At 40.9% G+C, this 26,559-nt stretch overlaps 1 protein-coding gene across 1 annotated transcript in view; it reads left to right on the top strand.

The window, feature by feature from the left end:
- Positions 1–24,691, top strand: part of pcdh7a (protocadherin 7a) — a 56,950-nt gene extending 32,259 nt beyond the window's left edge. Inside the window, exons 4-5 of the mRNA XM_042485206.1 lie at positions 13,923–14,124; positions 20,736–24,691. Of these exons, the coding sequence (XP_042341140.1) occupies positions 13,923–14,124; positions 20,736–21,274 (741 nt within the window). The 3' untranslated portion in view covers positions 21,275–24,691. The remainder of the gene's footprint in view (positions 1–13,922; positions 14,125–20,735) is intronic.
- The last annotated feature ends 1,868 nt before the right edge of the window (positions 24,692–26,559 follow it).

Here is a 26,559-nt window from a genome sequence, read left to right on the forward strand (position 1 = left end):
GCCATTGTTCACTCTCCTCTGGTCAACCTTAATGGACAATAGCAGTGGGTGGGAAAAGTCTGCTCCTTACACGCATACTATTTGTCTAATGGTCCACACACACTCCATACACACACACAGAATAGGCAGTAAAATGCCATCTAAATAGCACGCATACATATGCATGCTATCCCTTACTCATGCGCGCACACAGAAGGCCAGTTGTACGCCACCATCCTGTTTGCATCTTTCCGGACAATGGCCGCTGTCATGGATATTAAGAGAGATGACTGTTTTAGAGACTGGCAGTGGAAAGCGATGATCATAACACACACACACAAACACGCCAACAAAGGGAGCTAATCTGAATCATGGGCATTTGTCCGGTAAGCCTCGCTTTACGTCTCACTCTATGAGCTTTTTGTTTCTGTTTTGTTCATCCCCCTATGGACAGCCACGGCCGCACAAAAGGATAAACATTTCAAAGGCCCCCATGAATAGAGTCAGTGATTTTCAATGTGTATCTGCAGGGTGGAGAGCCCAGATGGAGGCAGGGAGAAGGGAGAAAGCTCAATGCCAGAGTGGACAGCTTGATGGTAACAAAGCTGTGGTGGATGGCGATGCAGTAGACCCGCATGCGGTGAAGCGCTCTTTTTCTTTCTGCACTGCAAACACACTACAAGCCAAACACACACGGAGTAACTAGTTAGAGAAATGATAATGAGAAGTGGCCGCAGGCTTTTGCCTTTAATTGCTCCCTGTAAGAGAAAGTGATTTATGGACAGCAGGGCTGCAGCAAATTACATACATACTGCAATAACTGTTTAGCGGGCCAGGCGTGCCGATGGACGGCGTGGACGGTAGTTCCGCCAGCATCCACGGGGGGGCCGGCAGCAGACTGCAGCAGTGTGAAGAGGAGAAGGGAGAGAGAGAGGGACCGCATAGTGCCGATCAGATGACCTCGCTGCTGCAGTTAATGTTCTCTGGCGCTCAGACACAAGGCTAAGGCTCTCCCTCATACTGCGGGGCTGCTGTACTACAAGCTATTGTGGTGGTAGGGGTGGTGTTGTGTGTGTGTGCAGGAGGGGAAAGTGGTGCTTGTGTTCAGGGGAGAGAGGGTGCACGACACAGAGGAGGTATACGTTACTAAAGCAGTGCTCGATTGCTGTAATCCTCTCTTTCTTTCTTCTCTTTGTCCCACTCTCTTGCCCCCATCCTCGCTTTATTTTGCCCCCTCTTTTTCGACTGCCGCACTTGCCCCCCTTTCTCTCTACCTCGTGCCCCCCTTTCCCTCTCCTCCCCTCTCTCCCTGTATCTCCCTTGCTCCCTCTCTTCTTTCTCTCTCTGCAGTGCAGCACAGTGATTATCATTCCTCTCACAGAGTCAGGCCTGATAGTCAGATACTGCTGAGCACCCTTCTACATCACCTGCTTCTAGAGGGAGCAATGGAGAGAGAGAGAGAGAGACAGAAGGAAGGGTAGGAAAGAAGAGAAGGAGGAGGGGTGGACTGCAGAAGAAGAAGGATGAAAGGGGAAAGAGGAGAGGAAAGGGGAAATGAGAGACGGGAGAGTGAACGAGGGGTGAGAGGAAGCAGAGAAATATGGGAGGAGGTGGGGGGAAGAAAGCTGAAGCATGGAGAAGGGAGGATTGCTTTTACTGCAGAGGTGGCCCCGCTGCAACATACACGCTGCATAGTTAGAAATGCACCCACCTGAAGGTGTGAGCATAAGCAGAGCAGGTGTGCCTAATGTGTGTATTGGCTGGTATCTGCATGGAAGCTGCCGCGACTGTTTGTGTTGTGGTAACGAGGCGCCTTTGCTCATCAACATCTGCGAGTCAGACAGCTGAAGAAATGCTGCTCATATTGCTTAACCCCCCCAAGCTGAGTTTCAACCTGCTCCAAACCATTTTCTGCATTCTGCAAATACCACCACAGACCACCCTCTCTTCTCTTGTAGAGCGTTCTTTGTCTCTTCACACAGTCTGTGGTTAGTTTTACAAGTCTGTCCCTTTCTTCTTGGAGTATTTGTACCCCGCCACACATGCTGATTAAGAGTCGTTTTTTTCCTTCCATTATCCATTTCTCAGTTGCTTTATTCATCATGTCACCCTCTGTCTCCCGACACTTGTCTTTACCTGTCTACTTGACCCTAATGGGTACATATAAACAGGACGTCTGCTCTTTTCAGCATGGCCTCGGGACACCGCATTCCAACACTGCACACGTCACCCCATGTTACACACAGCACCGGATTTTCAACACAGTTTTAGATCAGTTCTATATTTAAATAACCAGTGTAAATATATCATCGTCAAAATGAATTGTTAACACGTCTGTCCTGTTCACACACACAGCCCCTGCGAGATGCTTTCTGTCAGCATATTTTACCGTTTCCCCTCGCCTGCCTTTGATGCATAACTTAACAGTCGACAGCAAAGGGTTTCAAAGGATTCTCAGGCAGAGATTTTTGAGTAGATGTAACCTAAGAACAGAGACATCTGACCAGTTAACTCAATTGCTTAGTCAAAGTTTAGTTAAAGTAATTGGCCTCATTGGTATTGTGATAAATCACAGAGGAACAGCAGTGGGGGGAAAAAAGTGTTTGTGTAGATGAGATAAAAAAAAAAACAGCCAAGATATTCATGAGATTTTTCACCACTGAAGTTCACACTTTAGGTGCGTGTAAAAAAATGCTGTTAAAAATGGAGACATCTGGAGTGGATGTGAGAATCTGAATGGTAACACAATTAAAATGCTGGAAAACAATTGTAAAGAGGCATGGAAAATCATTTTTTTAAAGTCCTGGGTCTTCAACAGGGGGGCTGCAGGGTGTCCCAAAATAATTGTCTGGTGATTTAAGTTTTATTTTAAGTTGGGTTTTTTTTCTTTGTTTTTAAAAATTAAATATGTCTAAAAATACGCACATTATCCAACATATTTTAGCAGATCTAAATTGGCTAATTATTTTTCAAAAAGCCATTTAATTTACAGTACATAATTTTTATGATGGGCTACTTTTACCCATGACTTCTTGTGCAATCATTATAGCTTGCTAATGCTAAGTTGCTGCGCAATACCTGTCCAAGCCAGCGAGGCAAACTAGTTGGCTAACAGTTACTTAAAAGTGAAGCATATTGGCCAATAGACCGCTCCAGGGATGACGTTTTTCTGTCTGGCAAATGCAAATGTTGTAAATAAATAAATGTCGCCTTGGTTCCCTCATCAAAAAGTCTATGGGAATTTTCCATTGGATTATGGATTATTGGAGATAATAAGCACTGTGGCAAACATACATTTATAATACTTATATGTTTTGGTCAGCAAGATAATCTTTGCAAATGAACACTACTTTTATGATATTTGAAGCCTAAATGCAAAGAAGTAAAAAGCTAAAGCGTTGGTTTAATCGAAGCTCTGTCGTCTTATGTTGTCACTATTTAGCAACTGCCTTTTTTAAAACATGTAAAAGCTTCAAAATTTATGAATATGGTATTCACCGCCATATTTTATGTCGTGGAACAAAAGGAGAGAGTCTGTTTTGCTTTTGTTAACAACAGACCTTCTAGCATTTAATCAAAAACCCATTTGAAAATCCAATTGACTTTGGGATGATTGACTTAGGACTTATGACGTGTATTATTTTAAGTGTATTGACATTCTTTTTAGCCACAAGGAGAGGCTGTAGCTCAGGAGGTAGAGTGGGTTGTGCACTAATCAGAAAGTTATTGGTTCAATCCACAGTTCCTCCAGTCAAGTATCGTTGGGCTAGATACTGAAGCCCAAATTGCTCCCAATGGCTGTGCAGTCATGTATTAATATTGGGGAAAAAAATTAGTAGCAGATGGCGCCTAGGCCACCAGTTATTAATGTATGTGTGAATGGGTTAATGTGACTTGTAGTGTGAGGGCCCTTTTAGTGGTCCAACAACTAGAGAAGCGCTATACAAGTGCAGGTCCATTACTGCAATGGATTGTTTTTGCAGCTTTTTAAGCAAGAGATTCTTAAATAATGTCCACCCCAGAAACAAATCAATCTAATAAAATGCCAATTATTATTATTCTAAGAGCTTTGTATTGTAAGCACCATAAAAGAGTATTTTTATACATGGCACCTTAGGCTGCTCTACATGTTATTCCAGGCCCAGTTTCATATGCAACTTAATTTTTTACAATATTAGTCGTAGGGGGTCCCTGCTCTTCCTCTTTGTCAGCTAAGGGGGGCCGAAAAAATTGAAACCCCTGTTTAAGATTAAATGCAGGCAATGAAACATGTCATCAGAAGAGCCACTTTCCCTTTGTATATACAGATTAGACAATAGTGTGCAATCAATCCATGTAGTTAGTGTTGCCACACAAAGCATCTTTACATGACAGTTCAATCATGCAAAGTGGCAGCATTCCCGTCTTTAAACTGCTCAACAATTTGAATAGAAAAACAGTCGATACAAACACATTATTTTCCAATAATATTTGAATAATAACAAACTCGTAGTTTACTTATTCATTGCAACACTCACTCCACACTAAGCACATCTACATTTGCCGGCTGCATTAGCACAACACAATTTCTAAAACAAGAGAGCAGAGGCAAAGGTCATTTTGACTGATCAGCATTCCAGATATGAAGTCTGGGACTATACCCATGTGGTGTCAACAGAGGCATATTAGTTTTCACTGTGTGTTGTGGTAGCAGAGTGCAATATCACCTTACATATTCTGCACAGTTATAGCTGTAATATGCAGAAGACTTGACATTTTATCAGCTCAATTATTTTTAGGTAGTAAATAAGCTATCGCATTCTAAGAAACAGGATGGGGCGACATAATTTGATGATATAAATAGTGATGTTAGACTGTTACATTGATCATGCATTGCAGATCAGATATCTGCTTGTCCAGCAGAGATTTCCTCAAAGCTACATCAACATATTCTAAAAGTGTTGTCACTTTTTTTTGTAGTAATTATTTGCTGAAACTATATCTTGGGTTTTAATGCCAGGGTTGTTTTAAACATTCAATAGGTCATCCTGCCAACTAGAGCTGTCAAGACTCTTCATGAATTCCATAAGTCTGGCCTTTAATTGAGATGTTGAGTATCCCATGAGGGTCACACAGTCCTATTTCTGGCATGAAAATAATCACATTTAGAAATATTGACGCTTGGCATTAAATATCATGCACCCACAGGCTGAAATCACCACTGACGGACAACTGGCAGGGATATTAGCACGCAAAGCTACACCCCTCAGTCAACGTTAGGAAAATTCCAGGTGTCTGGAGGGAGTGATTACAAATTGGTTGTCAGGTGTCTGCTTGATTGACATTTGGCTCGCAAAACTGTCCAACGTCTGCCTGCCTCAACACAAAAACATAGCCATTACAAAGAAAAGTTTTTTTTCTCCCTTTTCCCACCTCCAGTTGCTCATTTCAGCACAGAAGGGAATGCAAACATGTGGCATCATGGAGGGAAGCAAGCGGAATGCCAGATGAAGAAAATATAAAAGCCTGATCCATCACTGGTGATGCCGGCCGATGTGCATCAGAATAGCTAACAGCATCGTAACTGATGAACGTTTGTGAAATATTAGAAAATAGCATCTCTCATTCTCAGTCATTAAAAGGTTGGAATTCTTTCTACCACAGTCTGATACATTTTTAATAAAGAAAAGCAAGCAGGCAAGAAAACCCACATATTTTATGTAATTAAAATCTAAGAGCTGTTTAGTCCAAATGTAATTATTGAACAGCCTCTGTCAACTAATTTAGATACATCCACTCTATCAAATATCAATTCAGTAGCAAAAAGCTATCACACACTGTCAGTGGATATTGATCATAAACAAATGTTGTTGTCAGCGCCTAAATAAGCTGTATCAGTCAAATGTCAATAGTATTTTGGGGTAGAAATTGAATGTTATGAATTCGCTTGGTCTGTATTTAGTATGGTTAATGTTGACTGTAAGGGGCATGTTGTGGTATATCTAAAATGGGATATGTTGGTCTGTGCACTATAGACAGTTATGGATTATGCATGACATCCTCCCTCTGCTTGCATGCAACATGACTTTAGTGAATGGTTCAACAGATAAGTGCCAGCAGTGGGAGTCTCCAATCAGAGCATTGGTATGACCAAAATACTTGTTATGTACTAAAGAGGAACCAAACAATGCAATGTATATGGAACAAACAGGGCTGTTCTCATCCATGTATTGCACTATAATTCATTTATAACGCATGAATTGCGAGCCAGGTGGCTGTGAACACATGACCTATGTAATGCAGGCTGTCGTCCATCATATGACACTCACAAGCAAGCGCGCACACACACACCAATTCATACGTAAACAGGTCTTTACTACTTACTGGGGACCACACTCTTCCTATTATTTTTAAGGACACCCATTCTCATTTTCAGGACCTCAACAGCAGCTTGGTTGATGGTTGATGGCCCTTGGCCTCTCATACCAATGCAAGAGGCATCCTATAGTGTCTGTATGAGACTCCAACATAAACCCATAACGTAGCAGAAAGAGCACGTTAGCAAGTAGTGGTGGTCAGGTCATACAAACATAGGACTTTCACCCAGGAGATCCAACTCCCATGTGAAACCAAAAGTCAATGTTTTGTTTTTTAAGTTATGTTAAGTATGCAACATGACAATATCCTATCATGATTTTTTTTCCTAAACGCAATCTAACCAGTAGGGGCACTAATATATAAGATATCATGTAAATTGTGTGCATAGGTTTTCATAAGATAGCATAATAACTGTTGTATGAGGATACCTTGAACAAACTAATAAATAATAGAATCAGCCATTACACAGTGACTCTTCACCGAACCTCGATGATGTCAAAAATGAATGAGACTGAGCAGGCAGCCAAAGGGAAATGTGGCTTTAGTTCTACAGCCATATTTGTATTTTTGGTTTATGCATAAGCCACATCCTGTCAGTCAATTCATTATGCAGATCAGAGTGTACCAGGGCATAGACAAACATGAACACACTCACATCCACATGGGCTCACACATGCACAAATAGTCAGATGTGCAGATGTTGCACATGCACACGTGCACACATGTGTTGAATATGCAGACACATGTAACGAGAAGAGAGGGAGACTGTTAATTAACTAGAGCTCGTTAATTCTCTTTGAACCGACAGCAAGGAGGTTTACACACTAATTACCTTGATGACTGAGCCAACCTGTGCACGCACACACACATGCACGTCCTTACACTACAAGTGCGCGCACACACACACACACGTGTGTGTGTCTTTTCATAGGCTGACATAACACATCTTGCAGGCTTTGAAAGTCTCACACTCATACACAGCCGTTAAAAAAACACAAACATAAAGGTGCGAAGTCTCACTCATACGCATAAGCATATGCACACACACGCGTGCGCCACAACACACTCTTGCCCTGAAATGAAAGCTATATTAGGAATTCTTTTTTTCACAGTGTGTTCAGAGCTGCAAAATTCAGATGGTTAAGTTTATTCCAAGTTCAGACCCATCATGCATTTGTTTGATTCGTACCTTTCTGCCAGAAATAACTTCACAGTAACTCCCATACTGTATTAAGATACTTGTACAGTACAGTTGCATTACATGCACACACACACACACCCACTCAAACACTCTCTGCCTTGCAAATGAGTGAAGCTCCCATGTCAGTATTGAACTGTAATGGCCCGTGTCAGATTAAGGGGAAGGTTTTTTATGTCCTCCGTCAAACTCAATTAATATTCCATCAGGCATGAATTCATAGGCCACACTGGACCTTAGCCAATTCATCCGTATGTGTCTGTGTTCAGAAGTGTGTGTGTGCTCACACGTATGAGCACGTGTCCACATTCAGCAGATATTTCGGATATTCAGTAATCTGGCTTTATTGGAAATGCTCAGCCAAATAATAGAAGGCATGCACACGGACAAACATGCTTTGTGAGTCAGGTTGGAAAACATTGAGGGGCACTTGGTTGCAAAGAGGTTTTTTTTGGGGGGGGGGGGTTGTTTTTTTTTAGAGGAAGGTAGAAGCTCCTAAACAAAGAGGGAATATAAATCATTTAAGGTGTGAGCAAAGAAGACAGAGATTTAAAAAGCTTTTAAAAAATCCAAATTGATGGGAAATGTTTGAATGAGTATTGAGTAGTAGAGGCAGAACTAAAAGAAAAGTGAGACAACAATGATATGAGGCCAAGGGGACAGGGCCAGAATGTGTAGACTGCACAATTAGTAAAATTTAATGACTAAAACATGCCAAAATATGGGATTTGGCAAAAGAATACTAGACAGAGATACTAGAGCAAAAGACTTTAGAGAGAGAGAAGACGGAGGATGAGAGGAAAAAGGGGGAAAGGGGGTTAGGGAGTGTCGGGGAGTTATGGGTCAATAAAGCCTGCTGTGGGGAAGAGGAGAGGGACTCATAACGAGGTCAAGGACACATCATCGATCGCCACATCATAAAGATGACGGGCAAGAGAAGAAGGGACGGGGGTGGGGGGAGTGAGAGGGAGGAAGAGAGAAAAGAGGGAGAGTTACAGCTGTGAAAAGCAGAGCTGACTGCAGGATCATCCAAAGGAAGAGAGGAAAGAGGAGAGAAACAGAAAATAAAATTATCAGGATGAAAGAACGAAAGGGGGCAGCTCTGGCCAGAAAGAGGGTTAGGGGGAAATTGAATTAGATGGAATCGTGGCTGAACAGATGAATTCGGTGAGAGAACACACACACACACACACAGAGCAACCAGCAGGCTTCCAATAGTAGTAACTCTCTTTTTCTGTCAATCAAGTCCAGCCCTGTGGCACAGGCTGGATTTCTGCATTTATATAGTAATCCTGTAGTCACAGTTTGGGCTCTCATGTATTATCATTGCATTTGAGTCAGAGTTAAACATCCATTGTTCAAAAATATAAATACACAGTGATGTTTGAAAAGACGGCTTTTGGCAGGGTCTTGCCATCATCAGGACCAGAACTGCAACAGTGAACTTATTAGTCGTCAACTACAAAATTAATTGCCAGCAAATTTCACAAAGGATTAATTGGATTGAGTAAGTTTTTAAGAAAAAGCTTTTAAAAAAATCTCTGATTCTAGCTTCTCAAATGTGGATATTTTCTGAATTCTTTAAACTGACTATCTTTGAGAAAGTCATTGTGGAGTTTGTGAAACACTGATTAATTGACAATGAATATAGTCCAGTGCAATCCTAATAAGGACAATATTTAAATCCATCCAATAGGCTGCTAGGCCTAATACTAAATGAGAATCCTTTCAGCCTGAGCTGTAATTTGTGTTTTGAGCCTAATTAACAAATGACTAAGACAATCAGTCTGGTAAACATTATACCTGCTTAGCATCACCATGTTAGCTTTGTCTTTATGAGCATGTTAGCATGCTGACACTTGAGTTAGTGTCAAAGCACCACTGTGCCAAAGTACAGATTCACAGAGCTGATAGCATAGCTGTAACCTCTTGTTTAACACTTACTGCTGCTCTGATTTTTCCAGAATCCCCAAAGACTCTTCTAGCCATGTGGATTAAAATATATATATATTGTTGCACAATATGACATCTATTCATTCTTAACATGTTTCTCAGGTTGTGTAGCCTATTTACCATTCCAGGTTGCTAAAAAGTCCACATCCTTGTTGTTTAAATAAATCAAGCAAAATATGAATGTGATTTTGTAAACATAAAATACTGGAAAGTAGCATCAATGCATATCAGTATAACTGAAAGTGAATTTTAATTTTGGTTCACAGTGTTAAAGTTGATTAAGAAGATACATATTTCATTTCCAGTGGTGCTTTGCCAATGTTCTGATGACTCATTATTCCAATTGGATCAAAACACCATATGTCTGAAAGCCCAGTATCTCATAAACAAATTTGTATTACTTAAAAATAGCCACGCATTCTCCCAGACAGAAGCACATTGTATTATTTTTCAAAATGACATCATCGGACATTCCTACTATCAATTCATGACCCACCCTGTTCTGCCTGTTATTGGTTTACTCTGATATTCCTACCCTAACCTTAACCAGTCTTAATCCCCATGCCCAAATCTAACAAACTCAACTAATAAAGGTAACATGTACCAGTCAAAAAGAGACATAGTAAGGCAAGTCTTGCCTTCCTAATAATAACAAGGTCCGATGACATCATGCTGCGTAATAAATAGCCATGTGCTTCTGTTTGGGAGGCGATTAGCAAAGGCAGTATTGCCTTACTCAGCGTCTGATTGGCTTACCTTGACATTCTTACCTTACCCGAACCAGTCCTACTCATCTTGCTTAAACCTGACCAATCCAAAAAACAAAGATACACATACTAGCTAATCACTGGTAGAATAGTGTGGATCATTCCTTCTCTATCCTAGGATTTGCAAATTTGTGTTTGGGAGAGTAGTATATAGGCTAAATGGCTCGTCAGACCAATTGGCTTTTGTTTTCAGTATAACAAGCTGATGTACAACTGGGCTTTTGGTCCAATGCAATATTTTTCAGACTATTGGGGCTTCGAAATCAGTCCCCTTTCCAGCTACTGTCATTGTTTTGATCGGGAAAAAAGAGGCACAACTCCGGAAATGGGATGAAAATTATAGAATATCCTTTCCTCCAGATGGTTAGAAGAGATGGCTGGAGAGCAAACATTTGTAGAGAAATAATCTCTCTTGTGTCAGAAATAATTATCATTGTACACCATTATTATCATGAAATAATTATTCTGTTATTGTGAAAAAAAAAAAAATTTTGCCATGATGAGATGTTATTATGCTATGATCCTAAGAAAACAGTTTTGACAGCCTGTTGAGTCAAGAAATAGAGAAATTAGTTGTGATGTCGACATCACTGATTTTTTTTTTTTTTAAGTGTATTAGGGGTAGCTCAAACAATTAACTTCTTTCTCATTGCAGAGAATCCAAAATTATCTTTACTCGTGCCCTCTCTGGCCGTCTTTACTCAGCCTTTTATGCATGTTCACCCACTTTTTCTTCTCCGTGCCGTCGCCCCTGGTCTGAAGGAGTTGAAAAGAGGTTGGACCGCTTCGTCTAAACTAATGCTCTAAAAATACACTGCTCTCTCTGTGGAGAGTTAAGTTGAAGCCACTGAGATTCCAAGAACTGCTCCTTTTCCATTAGAATCTAATATCTTGTCCTCCTCCTCAGTCTTGCTTGTGCTCACAATCTCGGCTGTCTGAGTCACTTTCTCTCATCCCTTTTTCATCTAAGCCTTGTCAAGAAATGGCGGAAGAAACAAGTGCTCCGTTAATTTCCCCCCCTCCTGCTTAATTAACTTTGCTTGTGTTCCTCTCTCCTCTTGTCTTGCATGTTCATTAGGTGAAATGTTCAAATGCTCCTGTCTCTTTTGGTGTTTGGAAGAAGAAGAATTGGTTCAGTTCGGGCTTTCATGCCAGCCGTCCATCCGTTTCCCTCCAGATTATCCCGAGGCGACGTTCCGAGCTGAAGTTTTTACCGCCTTAATCTGCGTCTCCCCTCTGTTCCACTCACTTCCTCGCTGTACGCCGCGCGATTCAAAGCAGATCTAAATTGAAAGGGTTATAATTTTGCGAGCAGATAAATGAGTATGAGAGGAGATAGGAGGGGTGTTGTATAGAAACGGGCTTCCTGGTGCAGAGTGATCCCTCCAGGCCAGACGGAGTCATTTAACTCCCTCTGATATTCTCTCAGCATGGACTTATTACAGTCTTTTTTTTCCCTCTCCAAAGTGAAAACTGGTCTTCTAACTAGACTGGGGTGATTTGTGTGGTGAAGTCACAGCAGGTGTGATGCTCAGTTTGAGTGAATGATGTGATTCGTTACTGAATCACCACCGCTTCCACTGCAGGACTCGGAGATTTGTCAGTAGTGGTAGATGGCCTGGTGGTCTGTGTTCACGGTGATGGGTGCGGCTTGTTTTTCTGAGGCACATGGTTACATTCAAAGCTTTCACAAAATGTTATTGTTCAGATCCCAATTACTTTAACATAGCGGTTTCTTAAAGGAAGACTTTATTGCCCACAAAATGACAATTTGTAAATCAGCTGTTCACAACGAGTTACCTTGAATTCAAGATATAACTTTGTTTTTTCTTGGATGAAACCACAGGGAATGAAGAATAAAATAAAAAGAAGTAAATACGGACCGCATTTAAAAACAGCAAAACTATATCAAAACATCCGTTTACAAATTCTCACAGAATTTATGCGACACATTTTAAGTCTTATTTATCCACTTCTATGAGCAGTACTTCCCAAACACATGCATTTTCGCTAAAACATTACGATTTAAACCACATCAGTGCAAACGGTCTCATACGTGCCTGTGCACATGTGCGTTTGAACTCTGCTCAGATCTCATTTGTATAGGGAATACGGAAATGTTTTATATTGTAATGTTTTGTGTTGTAATGTTTTAGGGAAAATGTGTTTTGAGCATACAGCGGGATAAATGAGACTTGGATTACACTGCACAAATTGTGTGCATAGGTGTGGATTTGGGGATGTGGACGCAACCCTTTTAATATTTTAAACATGGGCATTTGTCCCCAGAAAAGCCACAAACCGGAAAAAAAATTCACCAGAATGCGGGAAGTTAAGTGATTGATGTTCAAAGTTTTCAGGCAGAGGACTCCCAAACCCCCAACTTAACATGTCCCTCCCAGTGTTGAAACAAAACCCACACCATTGGCTGTGTGACAGTTTGTAAATGGATGTTTTGACATTGTTTTTCTATTGTTCAATACAGACCCCACTGACTTCAACTAACAAAGAATGTTCACATTTTGTGGATTCTGTGTTCACCATGGAGGCATTCAAGAAAAACAGTGTTTTCTTTAAGAATTTAAGCTATTACAAAGTGATTAATTGATATATAAATTGTCATTATTCAGTTGAGGTATTCATTTATGGGTAAACGATAAAACATGATAAACAATGATAAAACAGTTTACCAATCAAGAGAGCTCAAAGGATAAGACTAACAACTTTCTTTATTTTTGTTGTTGTTAACAAATCAAATGAAAAGACTAAAACCAACAATGCATTAATCCGTCTCAGTAGTTTCCAACTTTCCCACCCTGTCTGTGGCACTCAGCCGAAAGCCCATTTGTTCCTTCTGAAGATGCAGATCTTTAAAAACAGGTCATAAATATAAAGTATTTTCAGTGTTTTATAAAGATTAGATAATTTCCTAAAATAGCCAGACTCTGTAGCCTAGTTTCAGCAAAATTTACTCAAAACAGGAGTAAATAGTGTTGTTGTTGTTGGGTACTTTGCAGATTAACACACATCTGTTTAGTAAGTATTTAAACACAGTAGTTGGGATTGACTTAAAATAGACCACCGTGTCCATGTTATTTTTTATGAAGGAATGTGTCATTGATTGCAATGGTATGGCTAGGTGTTTTAACTGACAATATGGGGTTTTATCAGGATTTGGATATGCAGTCAAGACTTGGTAATAACATCAGTGCATTGTTGGTTTTGTTTTTTCAGTGGGATTTGTTGACAGTAATACAAACAGACTATCACAACTCTTTTTTTTTCATCTTTCACTTATTGTAATAGAGCACACAGTCAGTGTTTTTGAGAATGGACTCTATTACCCAGCTGCTGCTACTGGGCGCCATTCCAGACGAAAAATAAGTGTCTCCGGGCGGGCCAGAGGTTTGTAAACATCAGCCGTGTCCAGCAGCATTAATCTAAACTGGGATTAAAAGCCAACTGAAAACTTTGAAAGACCTCCATGATTGGTTGATGACTATTACCCTGCATTGTAGCAGCTAAGCTTATAATCAAGTCGAACACGATCAGATAATCTCAATATGTCTTTGCAGACCCCTGCCCACCAGCCTAATCCCCAGATTTAGAATCTCAGATTAGGAATGCAGGATGATTAATCCCATATTGTGTGTGTATGTTCCCCGCAGGGGACCCTTCGCCGGGTGACCTTCTCGGTGGTGAGCCAGCCCCAGGATGGCGGTTGCTATGACAGTGGCCTGGAGGACTCAGAGACGCCGAGCAGCAAGAGTTCATCAGGGCCGCGGCTGGGTGCCCTGCCGCTGCCCGAAGAAGGCTACGAACGGACCACACCGGAGGGCAGTGTAGGAGAGGAGGAGCACGTGGAGAATGGTTAGAGCAACCACACACACACACACACACACACACACACACAGAAATCATACAATAAACAGCCAAAACAATTCACTGAAATCATTCAGTTGTTTATTTGTGGTCAAGAGGCTACCAGATACATTTGCTTTCTAATGTCTCTTATGTCTCTCAAGGCTTCATGGGCTGTATTCTCTGAATGCCTTAGACATGTTTTGATTATACACTCACCTTCAATCACACGTATACAACCACACACACACACAGTCAAACAATTTGAGACCTTGACTTGCTGTCAAGATTTGAAGCTTTTTTCTCTCTTTTACAGAGTAAAGCAATTGTCCTGTGTGTGCATGCATGTGCCGAACATATGTTTGTGTGACAGCTTGTGTGTTATGTGAAGAGCTTTTTTGAAAAGCTAATGTGCGGCAGTGTGCCGTGCCAGAAGCTCGTCTGTGGCCTTGCCGCCAGTCAGCAGCCCAAATCTTCCCTTTCACCAATGAAATTATGTTTTTACCTTTTTTCAACTGGGTCTTTGTCAAGGATGGAGAGAAGCAAAGAAAAAAAGGTCTTTTATTCTATCTCTCTTTTTATATGGCCAAGCCAGTGTGTGGAAGACTATGGCAACACACCAAGGTCACAGTGACCTTGGTGACCAACTAGTCTTCTGGGGTTAAATTCTGCTTTTTTCCCTGATTTGTGAAGTCTTAAAGATGTTTGTGGAGTTTAATGTGTTTTCTTCACGGTCAGATGGAGAGAGGGATTGAACAGAAAATTCATTGTGTTGGTTATAATTATACTGTATAATGATGTGCTTGTTTGGTTTCACATGAATTTGCTGCTGCTGCCGCTGCTGCTGTACATAAGCAACCAAAGTGGAATGAGTTTGCAGAGTAAGACAGAAATATTTAATATCTTGTGTTTAATTCAAGTAAAATCAGTGGATAAATTTGTTTTCGGTTGCTCATTGGATGCGCATGGAATGTATTACTTTACCTACACTCATATTAATAAAGGCGCCAACTAGAACCATTTGCACTTCTTAGGCTTGTCCAATTAGGGGAACCCTATTTGGCTCCTTTGAACCCTTTGAGATGGTTCAAAATAGAACCAAACATACCTGGAACCATCTGTGAAAGGTTCCAACCAGAACCTGAGGTTTTACAGAGAATACTTCTATAGTGTAATGGTTTCACCCATAACCTCTCTTACCCCTTTCCCACCAAATTAGATGTGATTCTTGAATTGGTTCTGTTCAGGATCTTTGGTTCTATCTGGTGAATCACTCTGCATTTACACTTGTTTTACACAGAACCATTGTAATCTAGGAAGTGCTATCACCGGAGGGTAAACAAGCATGAACCAACTATTAATAAGTCCACTGCATGCTCTTTTTTTGCTGACGATTTCTTACGTGACTTTTCTATTGTTGCCCTCTCCATCCTCTCTTTCTAACTAAAGAATACAGCATGCCCTCTGAGGTTGTCATGGTTCACACTTCAGGTCAAGAAAAACGTGATTTTTCAGTTCCAACTGAGAAGCAATTTTCATGTTCTGAACCAATTTATTTTTTGTCAAAATGCCCTGAACAGTTTGGAATTAGATGCTGTAACCACAGCAGATTCAGTTCCATGGGGGTATTTGGGAGTTCTATCCAGAACCTTTTCACCTTCAAAGCATGCCAACAAGACCCCACCCAAGAAATCCTACTGCAAAACCTTTTATATTCCAATGGGTGTCATCTTGAATCCACCCAAAGGGGCTCCAAAACAAGTAATTGACATTACCTATAAATCTCTCTTCCACTAATCATAGTTTTAGATTAACAGGTTAGCCTGGGACCAATGCTACCGCACTCAGCAGCCTAAGACTTTATGAGGCTCCTAACGGGGTGTAGCTTATGTGGTCCAGCATAACTAACAACAATCATAGTTCACAATCACAGGTTAAGAGGGTGGAGATTTCATGGAATCACTACTAGTCCAGCCTTTAGATAACGCCAAGTATTGGGTACCCATGAAAATAAAAAAAGAACTGGTCAGACCACATGGTATTTTATGGCATGAAATTATGGTAAAGGATGCAGCTACATTTAAAAACACAATTTGAAACATGGGCAAACATTTGAATATTTTAGGGAGGGTATCTTTTAACACCCATTCTTTTAGCGATCCGCAAAAAACTTTTCCAAAAAGGGTTCTTTGAATGAAAAGGGTTCTTAGTGAAGCTCTTACAAAGAACCACTGGAGAACCATTTCTTTAAAAAAGGGTTCTCAAAGAATAATTTCCTCAAAAATGTTTTTTTTCAGAAGCAAATGGTTCTGGGTAGAACCCTAGCCGTTCAGGAAGAACCCTTTTGGAACCCCTTTTTCTCAGAGTGTATGCGCAGCATGACTGAACAACTTCAGTAATTGATAGGAGAGTCACAGTAACTCATCTATCATCGTTATTTTTCCTGTCTCCATTGAACACCATGTCAGTATTGATTCATAAATGACTAGTTTACATAGATAATAACCAGAGCCTTTGACACTTGCCTTTGTAGGACATCAGCATCAGCATCTCTGGTGGCCTCACTAACCTTTTGAACTAACACTCGTTGCACTTATTCATCCTCTTGCATGTAAAGAAATTTAGATTTGTCACTCAAATTTCTGACAATCATCTTTAGTTTGGCTTCGATGGTTGTTTGTTCTGACCTCACCTTTCACCTTTCATGTAATGCTGAGCACAGCTCAGATTTTTTTAAGCATTATTTTGAAGTCAGCAGTTTTCATTTTGCTCTAACAGCATTTTTCTTGCTTTCTTGCTTCCTTCAAATTACATCCTCTCCCTTATAACCTTTGTCCCCTGTTTTTTAACCAATTTTTCTTTCTCCTGATTTCCTCAATGTTTAACTCATCTCTTTCTCTTTGTACTTTACCCGACTGCTTTCCTTATGCTTTTGTAGTTGTCCAGGGTTCTCACAGTTATGATATTCCTGGGGTAAAATGGAAAAAACTGTTTTCCAGGCCTGTGGTTAGGATTCACCAAATGTTTTGGGAAAGATATGAATTTGCATTGTTTTGGCTTTTGTTTAAAATACGTTACACAAAAATCTTTTCTAGTAATACTAATTTAAAAATCTAGTGCTTTGCTGTGTGACTGTTGAAACATCATTATTTTAATGTGATACACATTAGGCTTCCATTAACCCTCAAATTGCACAAATTGAAATTACAAATATAAAATACACCTAAGAAACTCCCAAAAAACTCCCATTTATTGCAAGTCATTCGGAAGTTTTAAATCCACAATTCCTCTGTGAAATCGTGGACTTTCGGCTCCCAGAAATCCCTCATACGTGGTCGCTCTCATGTAGAAGGGGCTTGCTTTTTCATTATCACTCACATAACATGCGAACTTCGCCTCAATGTAAATAATGACGGCTAGTGTGGTGGCTGCAATAAAACTAAACCTGCTAATGTTGTGAACATCCATCACCATGCTTCTTGGAATATTATTGCAAGAGGACAAGTTGCATAACATCACTCAGTGGAAATACAAACATCTTGCAACTGTGTTTTATGGACATTTTGAAAATATTGCTTAATTTTTGCACAAATCTGTTATGGAAACCTGCCAGTTGACCAGACTGGCATTGCATCATTGCCAAAGCTCAGTCCCCTCTTTGCAGAGAGAGACGTGCCGTCACATCAGGACAGAATCAAGAAAATGCAGAAGACCCGTTCTGCAGTGGGTTAACCGAGGTTTTCACACTGAGATTTGAGGCACATGAGATACATGAATACTCACTGGCTGTGTGGTAAATCACTAAATGAGCCGTTGTCAGTTACTACTGATGGATAGCTAACTTTAGTTTGAGTGGGAGGCTGCTGCAGTGAGTTAATGTCATACAGTAGCTGCATCAAACCATCATCTCCAACTAAATATCAGCTTGTAGATCAAACTGGGGGCTATAACAGGTTGGTTATTTACAGACCGAGAGCTGATGATTCGACCAAGTATACATTTGTGATTGAATCACCAGGTATTGCGATCCGCACAGCATTACATGAAATATCCGCCCACTGGGTTGAGTCATTGATCTACTTGTAAAGGGTAATCCTGAGGGAGCACCACGGCGATCAACCTGAATTTATTTTATTATTTATCTTACACAAGATTGTGCGCTTTAAAGTCATTTGCTGCACAAAAGAGATCAGTGCAGAGGTGCTTGTGCATTGTAGCAACGCCCACTTTCCCATCATGCCTTGATCTGGACTGAGTTGTTTTAAGTTTGCATTTAAGTTTTCTGTTTTGTAAATGCAAATGTCATTTTGTTGTCAGCATTTAAAGTGTGTCTGTTCAGAACATGGTGGTTATTGCTGGTTATTGTCATCTTTGTGTAAATTTATAGTTTACATCACAAGTGAGGTGCCTGCTACTTTTCATATCAGCTATTTGCCGCCATTTTGAGTTCCACAACATTATTTCGCTGACATTTGTTGTAAATGCCCTTCAATTCTGCTGGTCCTGTGTTTGATGAGTGTTGCTATCACTGTAGAGTTTTGTTAGTGCAGTGGTTAGGAAGTGGTGAAGTGATATTTTTAGTGAAGAGGAAGGTGTGTTTTCATGCAGATTTGAGCGCATTCTAAATGTCTTGCTGACCATTTAGATTGCTTGGCCGGAACAACTTGTATAACAGTTATTAAACATGTTTACAAAACAAACACTTTTAAGCATACATAATGCATACAAACATGTCAAAAGTATAATCCAAACACATGTCAAATCGCATTGACATCTATATAGTCTCAATATCCAAAACTGTCATCACATATTGCTGCTTTGTAGTGAACCTCCACGTCTCAATATTAAGCTCTAGGTATCTTTCTGAGTGTGCTGGCTACATTCTGGGATGCTACTACTGTGCTGATGTCAACAAATGCACATGTTGAGATTACACTGAATGTAGTTATGTTTAGGCAACAACAGCACATGATAACCAATGCCAGAACGTCAACCAACACACATGCTGGCATGGGTGGTTTGGGCGACAAAGTCACAGATGGTTAGGGTTAGGAGGCACATGGGTAGGTGTAGGAAAAAAACATCACTCCTGCATGAAAGTCCGGCATTTGTTGGATCTATCGTTCTTTTTATTACATCTGTACTGGCAGCGTTTCAACCTCATGCGCACACTACAGGTTCTGTCCAGCTGCGTTTGCAAGTGAGGCCACCCATGCACATACCCGGCGTACCTGTGTTTAAAACTGCAATCAGTTCTGGCCATGGTCTCACCAGACGCCATCCAGTGGTGTTTCATATGCACACGAAAACCTTTTGGCATTGTGCTCATACACCAAAAGCACTGATAAAGAGGCACTATTTAACAAGTTTGGATCGATAACGATCTTAAAGATCTGGTTTTCTATCCCCAAAAAGGGGCATGGTCGAATTTTGTGAAGTGACCATATGTGCCAGTCAGGTCAGTGGGTTTATGCAGTTGGTGGTGGGAATGTCTAACAAGCATGTAATGTTAACACTCACCACCAGTTTATCCAGTTCAGTCAGGACCACTTAGTGAAGAAAAACATTTCTTAGCACCTTTTAGATTTAGCTTATTGCAGTTATTAATATTTGGCAATATGGCTCTGTTCTGGGGACCCCCTGCCCTTCCACGTGCTCACGTGGAAAGCGTTAAACAGGAACAGCACACGTTCCTGAGGCAGGGAGAGCAGCAGCAGCAAAAAGAAAAGAACAAGGTTTCTCCTCCTCCATGGCAAATAGAGGCTCAGCATGTCTGGCTTGAGGTTGCCTTTTCAAGTTACACCTCATGGAAGACACAGGACAAAAGCAGTATTTCTTTTTTTCAGATAGCAGAATTGTTGTTCCTTCTTTGGCCCTATCAGTCATTGAATGCTTAAGGAAAATAGAAAAAATAGTGTGCATTAATCTTAACATCGGGTGTGGTGAGGTCTTGGAAGGATTGAAACTTCCCTGCGTGAAGTGGATTCACCACCTCTGAGAAACCCATAAAAGGGCGTGAAAAACACAGTTTCTAATAACAAATTACAATAGGACCAACAGAATTCATTTCCTTCACCAGTGCTTTCCCCACAAAAGACAGGCAATAACCACGGGATATACTCCATGAGTGCATAAGAAGAAACATAGGTTGGCAATGATAGCAGTTCTTTTGGCCATACATAGCAAACCACTGATTCTTGAAAACCCCTAAAACCAACGAAAGGGGCAGCATCCATATAAAGCCGAAAAGCAGGAGAGGACCCAAGAGCGCCATCACAAAGGAAAGGAACACTCACTACTAGTTTATCCAGTTTATGACTGTATCTATGTATAGACCCACCCATTTTAAAATTCTTGAATAAAGTCATGGAAATGGGGTTAAGTATTATGGAAAAGTTTTCAAAATGTGTTGCATTGTCTCTTCTCAGGGTGTCCCGGTGATTAGGACACACACTGTATAATTGCAGCATTCCCAGTTTGATTCTGGTTGTGTATGTTGGTTTCATGTGGTACCTCTCCCCATATCTCCTGTCCATGTCTTTAGTGAAGACTATCCAATAAAGGTAGCAAAAATCATACATTTTCTTCTCTTTTTTTCCCTCTTCTATCTCTCTATCCAGACGCCAGACAGCTGCCAGACGTGGCTTTGACAGGAAAGTGTACCAGAGAGTGCGATGAGTTCGGCCACTCTGACACTTGCTGGATGCCCGTCCGCCCCTCACCTCGCCAGCGTCAGCGCCACGGCAGCGATCCCCCACGGCTCTCCACCTTTGCCCCCGGAGACGATAATAACAATCTCCGTGGCAACGACCATGAGAGTGACAGCGAGAGTGCTGGCAGTGCGGGGAGCTCAGAACCCGGGGTGGTCGTCGGTGGTGAAGGTCAGAGATTACCCTTAGCCAACGGAGATCCTCTCGGCACCCTGGGCAGTGGAGACCGCAACAGGAACATGGGCGATCACAACCGGAACCTCCTGAACCGCAAGATGACTTCGGCATCCTATGACACGTTTAGCAGCGCTGGCTTCGGGAGGCGCCAGCAGGAGGAGGAAGGAGGAGAAGGCCAGAACCCTCCAGAGGTCATACCACTGACGCGGACAGGAGGGGACTACAAGACCACGTCCTGCCTCACGTTGTCACGCCGAGAGGTCTACCTGTGACGGCCTCGCAACAGAGAAGTCATCCCCACGCCGCTCCCTTCTCTGAAAATCAGGGAGGGCTAAGACTTTACTGGAAAGTCGTCAGTTTGGAAGGCCTTTTAATATACCCACGAAGATGTGAATATGTCAGAAAAGATGTTTTCCAAAATATCAAATTGGAACTTTTGGATTCTGACTATTATTTATAGGCACCTAAGCAAGGGGCGGATCGACTGTTCGGAGAGCCCTGACCAGGAGTACTTTCTAAAATAAAGAAGTCTTTTTTAACTACTAGCAGAAGTTACCCACAGGCAAATATCCTATTATGTCCATGTGGAGGAGGACAACTTCATCTCTTCTTCTTTTTACCTGAATCCAATGCATGCCTGACCCCCCTGCCATGGAGGGATCTGAGTGAAGAAGAGAGAGACTGAGTAAATCCTGATGCTATAAATGCCTCGGTGCATGTTAAAACTTTCACCGAGGCTCCAGCAGGCAAGATTTGGACTCAACTGGTGAAACATCTGCTGAAAAAATAACCCCACAGAGGTCTTATCCGGTCGAAAATAGATGAAAAGAAGTTAACGGGTCTTTGATTGAGTTCTTTGGATCTAATTCAAACCAATCAAACTTTGTAATGCCTAATCGACTCTATCGTAACACAAGACGGGGATATTAACCGATCAGATCCCGTGAGAATCTTAACAAGTCGTGAACAGAGTATCAAAGTACTGACAAAAGTGCGGCCACTGTACAGTTACACGGTAGAAAAAAATGTGCTGATCTCTAAAATCAGGTATCTTTGAAAACAAGAACAAACTGCAACAATGTGAATACACTTTTGTTTTTTTGTTTTTTTACAGTAATCAACTGTAATTCAGAACGCAAGGTTCTCATAGAGTGTCCGTAGTGCCACAGAATTCCGGTGTGTGTGAAAATACGTGTTTATTATTTTTGCCTTCACACCCAGTCTGTATGTATATATCGTATGTGTGTATTTGCCGAGACGGCGGCGTTATCTCGCCACTGCCGTTTTAATGTAGACTGAGGTGCTGAGTTCACCACAGTATCCTAACAGTGTTCATGTATCATAAATGTTCTTTCGCACACACACACACACACACACACACACACACACATACTCACATGCACGCACAGACTTAAGCATGTAAACACAAACTCATACAGTGCATTTACAGAATGTGAACATGCGTAGAGCCACACTTTATGACATGATGCGGTGGCCGTGTAACATAACGTATATAATAACTTGCATTAACTTTCATACACACAAACACACACACACACATACAGCAAAAGTAAAGACACAAAACCATGTTAAGATGTGCGCAATCCATATGCACTATGTGTGTATGTGTTCTTAATCATCATTTTTTAACATATTGCCTCTCATTGAACTAGCTGTAGCATTTTGCCTGCTCCCCCTTCAGCCAGTATTTAAACATGAAATGTATTTAAATAATAATTACTCATTTCTCTGACTGATGGCTCCATTAAAGAGAATTTCAGACATTTCATCTATGTAATGATAGACAATGTGGGATTATGGGATGTTCTGCATACTGTAAGTATAGAAAAACCAAATTTCTGTAAGAAAAAAACTGCATGAACGAAAGATAATGCTAACTTTTTGTCTTTTTTAAAACCACACGCCTTTTTTGGATACCACGCCTATTTGGATAAATCTGTATTATATGTGTGTGCGTAAGGGGAGATGGAGATAATGACGGCAGCAAGGGAGTCAGTGGATTTAATTGTTCCTTCTTTATTGTGGAGCAAGTTTTTGGGGGGTTAACCTTGGGCCTTTTTCTCTCCCGAGTTGGCACGAAAGGGTGCCACAGGCTGTAACAAAAAAAAAGAACACAATGTAGTGGGAGCGCAGAGTTTTGCTGCAACCCCCCGTTTTCACCGCGCAGTGCCGACCTGAACACGCCCATGCTGCTGTGCTGAACTGCGCAGATAACAGACTCCTTCACATTTGTCCTTCCCAGCAGCTACCGCACGACTCCAGACACACTCTGCTGCACTGGGCTGAAGAGTGGGTGTGGATCGAGGCCAGCACATCTTAATTCCCATCATCAGTGTGTGGTTCAGTGGTGTGATAGGGATAATAGGGTTAGGTCGTCCCTGTGGTCTTAATGAGTTTCCTTTCTCCTCTCTTCTCCTCCCTTGATCTGCACTGATCTCATTAATGTCTGGATTGGCGAATGTAACACTGCTGGAAATTGCCAGTAAGTGTGTCTCTTCATTTTTTTTTGGCTTGTTTTGGACGAGATGAGGCGAGGGAGGCATGCTTGTTAAAGGCAATTCTAGTTCCTCGATTCTGGTAGAATGAAGAGCAACACTCAGGTAAGATGTGCGACAAAACTTGTTGACTTGTGGTGTTTTGGCCACACACAAACCCCACACACTGTTGCTGCTTGACTGTCCCCTCGCTGGAAGGTAACTCAAGGTGAGAACACGGTAGAGTCCTGTGCTTTCATTTTTACAATAGCTATCATCTGGAGAAATGGGTGTGCTCCATGTGTGTGATTCCGCTTTGTATACCTGTATATACCTTCAACTTTACAATTCTGACTGACTCCCTCTAGCTTGTTTTAGGCCACTGATGTACTTACTCCCTTAAGCCTTCATTACCCCCAAATCCCCAACATGGCTGTTTACTGAGCTCTGTTATTGATGGACTGTGCTGTGGACGTAACCAAACGCATGGAGTTAATCTGTTCATGGATGGTTAAAAAGGGATTGGTGAAAACAATCACTTAAAGACACAAGGACACAAGCTCTTTCTCTGGGAGAAAGACTAGCGTGTCTCAATCCCTTTGGACACCGGACAGGTCTTGAAGTTATGGAATGAGACTCTTGACACAGCCCTGCCTCTTCAAAGTGGCAGATGTTTTCTTCAAACTGCTGTTTTATGGCAGCATCATCATGGCACCTTTCAAACCCTCCCGTCCAGATTTAAAAGGAACTCGCTGTACATGAATCTGTGTGGGTGTGTATCTTTTTTTATACTGCACGTTTAAAAAACCTGAATATCTTTCAGTCTACTGCAAAACAGAGAGGGGAGACAGACAGAGACGAGCGTTGACCATCACCCACTAATCGAGACATTTTTAAGACACTTGAGTGCACATCATGTACCTGTCATCCCCCTCGTGCTGTTACCCCCCTTATAGCCATGTACAGATAAAACTACACTGTAGAACAGACAACTGGAAACTGTAACAGACAATGGCATGCCTAAGGTCTTCGAATCTGCACTAGAGAAAAAAAAGAAAAAAAAACGGTTATTTTTTATTTTCCTCTTCTTTGTTTTCTTTTCTTACGGGGGCTGGCTCTGTTTTTTTGCTGCTCCCTTCCTGTAATTACATAATGAACTAATTGCATTTGCTATGACGAGGAAGAGGAGGAGCTGTCGACGAATAGTTTGGTATGAAGATGAATCATGTAAAAGTTTGACTTTGACATTAAAAACTTCAAACACTCTTGCTTGTCTGTGAACTTTTGGAAAAAAAATCCCACAATAACTACCTAGCTGCCAATGAACATTAATTTGACATCATAAAGTCATTGGACTCTTACGTCAGACAGATGTTATGTTTTAGTTTGACAGAAAATCAGGTTCACAACATTTTCAATGTCTAGCGACGTTAAAATTTTAGGATGTGTGAACATTAACATGATGACATTTTCCAGACGTTGGATTTTGTTCTCAATATGTTATGACTAAATGTAGTCATTCTACATCATGAGAGGTTTGAAAGACTTTAGGTATTGGTTACATGACAACACAACTTAAAACCTACAAAATATTGATGTCGTCTGTATTAAGTATTCTACATCGAGTTGACTTTGGGAGTAGACATTGTCCTGACATCGAATTCACCTGATGTAACACACTGAATTCAACCAATTATCAAGGTCTAATAATGTTGGTGGCAAGCCGAGTATGAGATACACAGTAGTCTGGGATCTCATAACTCAAAAATACATATTTGCCTCAAGAACATTAGCTTGATATAACAAAAGCTGTTGCGTTGCTCACAATTGAATTTTTGGTACCACTTTATGACAAGGCACCCTTTACAATGGATTTACAATGTGTAAATTATGGTTAATAAACATTAACTCATGTTTTATAGAACTGTTAAATGCTACTAAATGAACTTTTTAAGGTTGTAAGGTCATAGAAAATCATTTTTTGATTACTTACCTTCTAAGGAAGGATTGCAGACGTCCGTACCAACTTAATTCATTGACAACTCGTACAAGCCTGACGCCAACAACTTTTCAAGCTACTTCACTGAACCAGTGTTAAAATAAAATTATTATTTTACCTCAGTTTCTGCCATTCCAATGATCTCAATCATTTGCTGTGAAGTGTTCACATTATCGTAAGTTTTTAGTCTTGAGACAGCAAATACTGAAGTTCAATGACGTGGTCATTGTCAACAACCAATAGTTGTGCTCTCTCCAACACCAAACAGGAAGCAGCAGACAAGGAAGACAGTACACATGAAAGGGGCCCCTGGGAGGTGCAAGGATGTGAACAAGTCTCTTGGATGGTAGAAAAGGAGAAGAAATTGGTGGAGTTGTGGAGTGAACAAGAGATTAGTGTTTAATTTGACCTGGATCCAAACCACCAGCTAGCTCTCATTTTAGTGAGATATCTTAACTTTTGAAATAGTTCACCTATCATTCCCAGTGTCTTATCACAGTAAAATAGCACTATTAACCAACAGAGGTTGATAGTGAGTTGACAAGCGAGCGTGAAAATCCAAAATGTAAAGTTTGTACTCAAATAACAGTTCTTCTTTATGGACAATACTGAAGCTAAAATGATAGGAATACTTCCAGCATAAGCTGCCTTTAATTTTGTGTCTGGAGACATAGTCATGTAAGATATTGTTAAGATGTCACATTTCCTAAAACCAGTTTGGTGTTTTATTTTCTAACTAGGAGCAGAATGGAAAATAATCTCAAAAGGAATCTAATGTAGCTTTACAAACACTGACTCGGTAAGATCCCTTTGCTAAATCTTAGAGTGTGTCACTAAGCACTTACATTCTTTTTAGATGTGATAGGGTGTTTGACTTTAGTCTTTTAAGTCTTTTTAAAGGCCTCTAGTGTATGGTAGGCAATGACATTTACAACTGCAATCTTGATAAAAAGCTGTAGAAGCTCTTTAGAAATGACTGACATTAATAATTGCTGGTGACTGACTGGCTTTTGCTGATAGCTCATGAGAACATGAAAATGTTTGACCTTTTATTCATACCTCA

The sequence above is a fragment of the Plectropomus leopardus genome, chromosome 4, assembly GCF_008729295.1.
Source record: "Plectropomus leopardus isolate mb chromosome 4, YSFRI_Pleo_2.0, whole genome shotgun sequence".
Taxonomy (NCBI): domain Eukaryota; kingdom Metazoa; phylum Chordata; class Actinopteri; order Perciformes; family Serranidae; genus Plectropomus; species Plectropomus leopardus.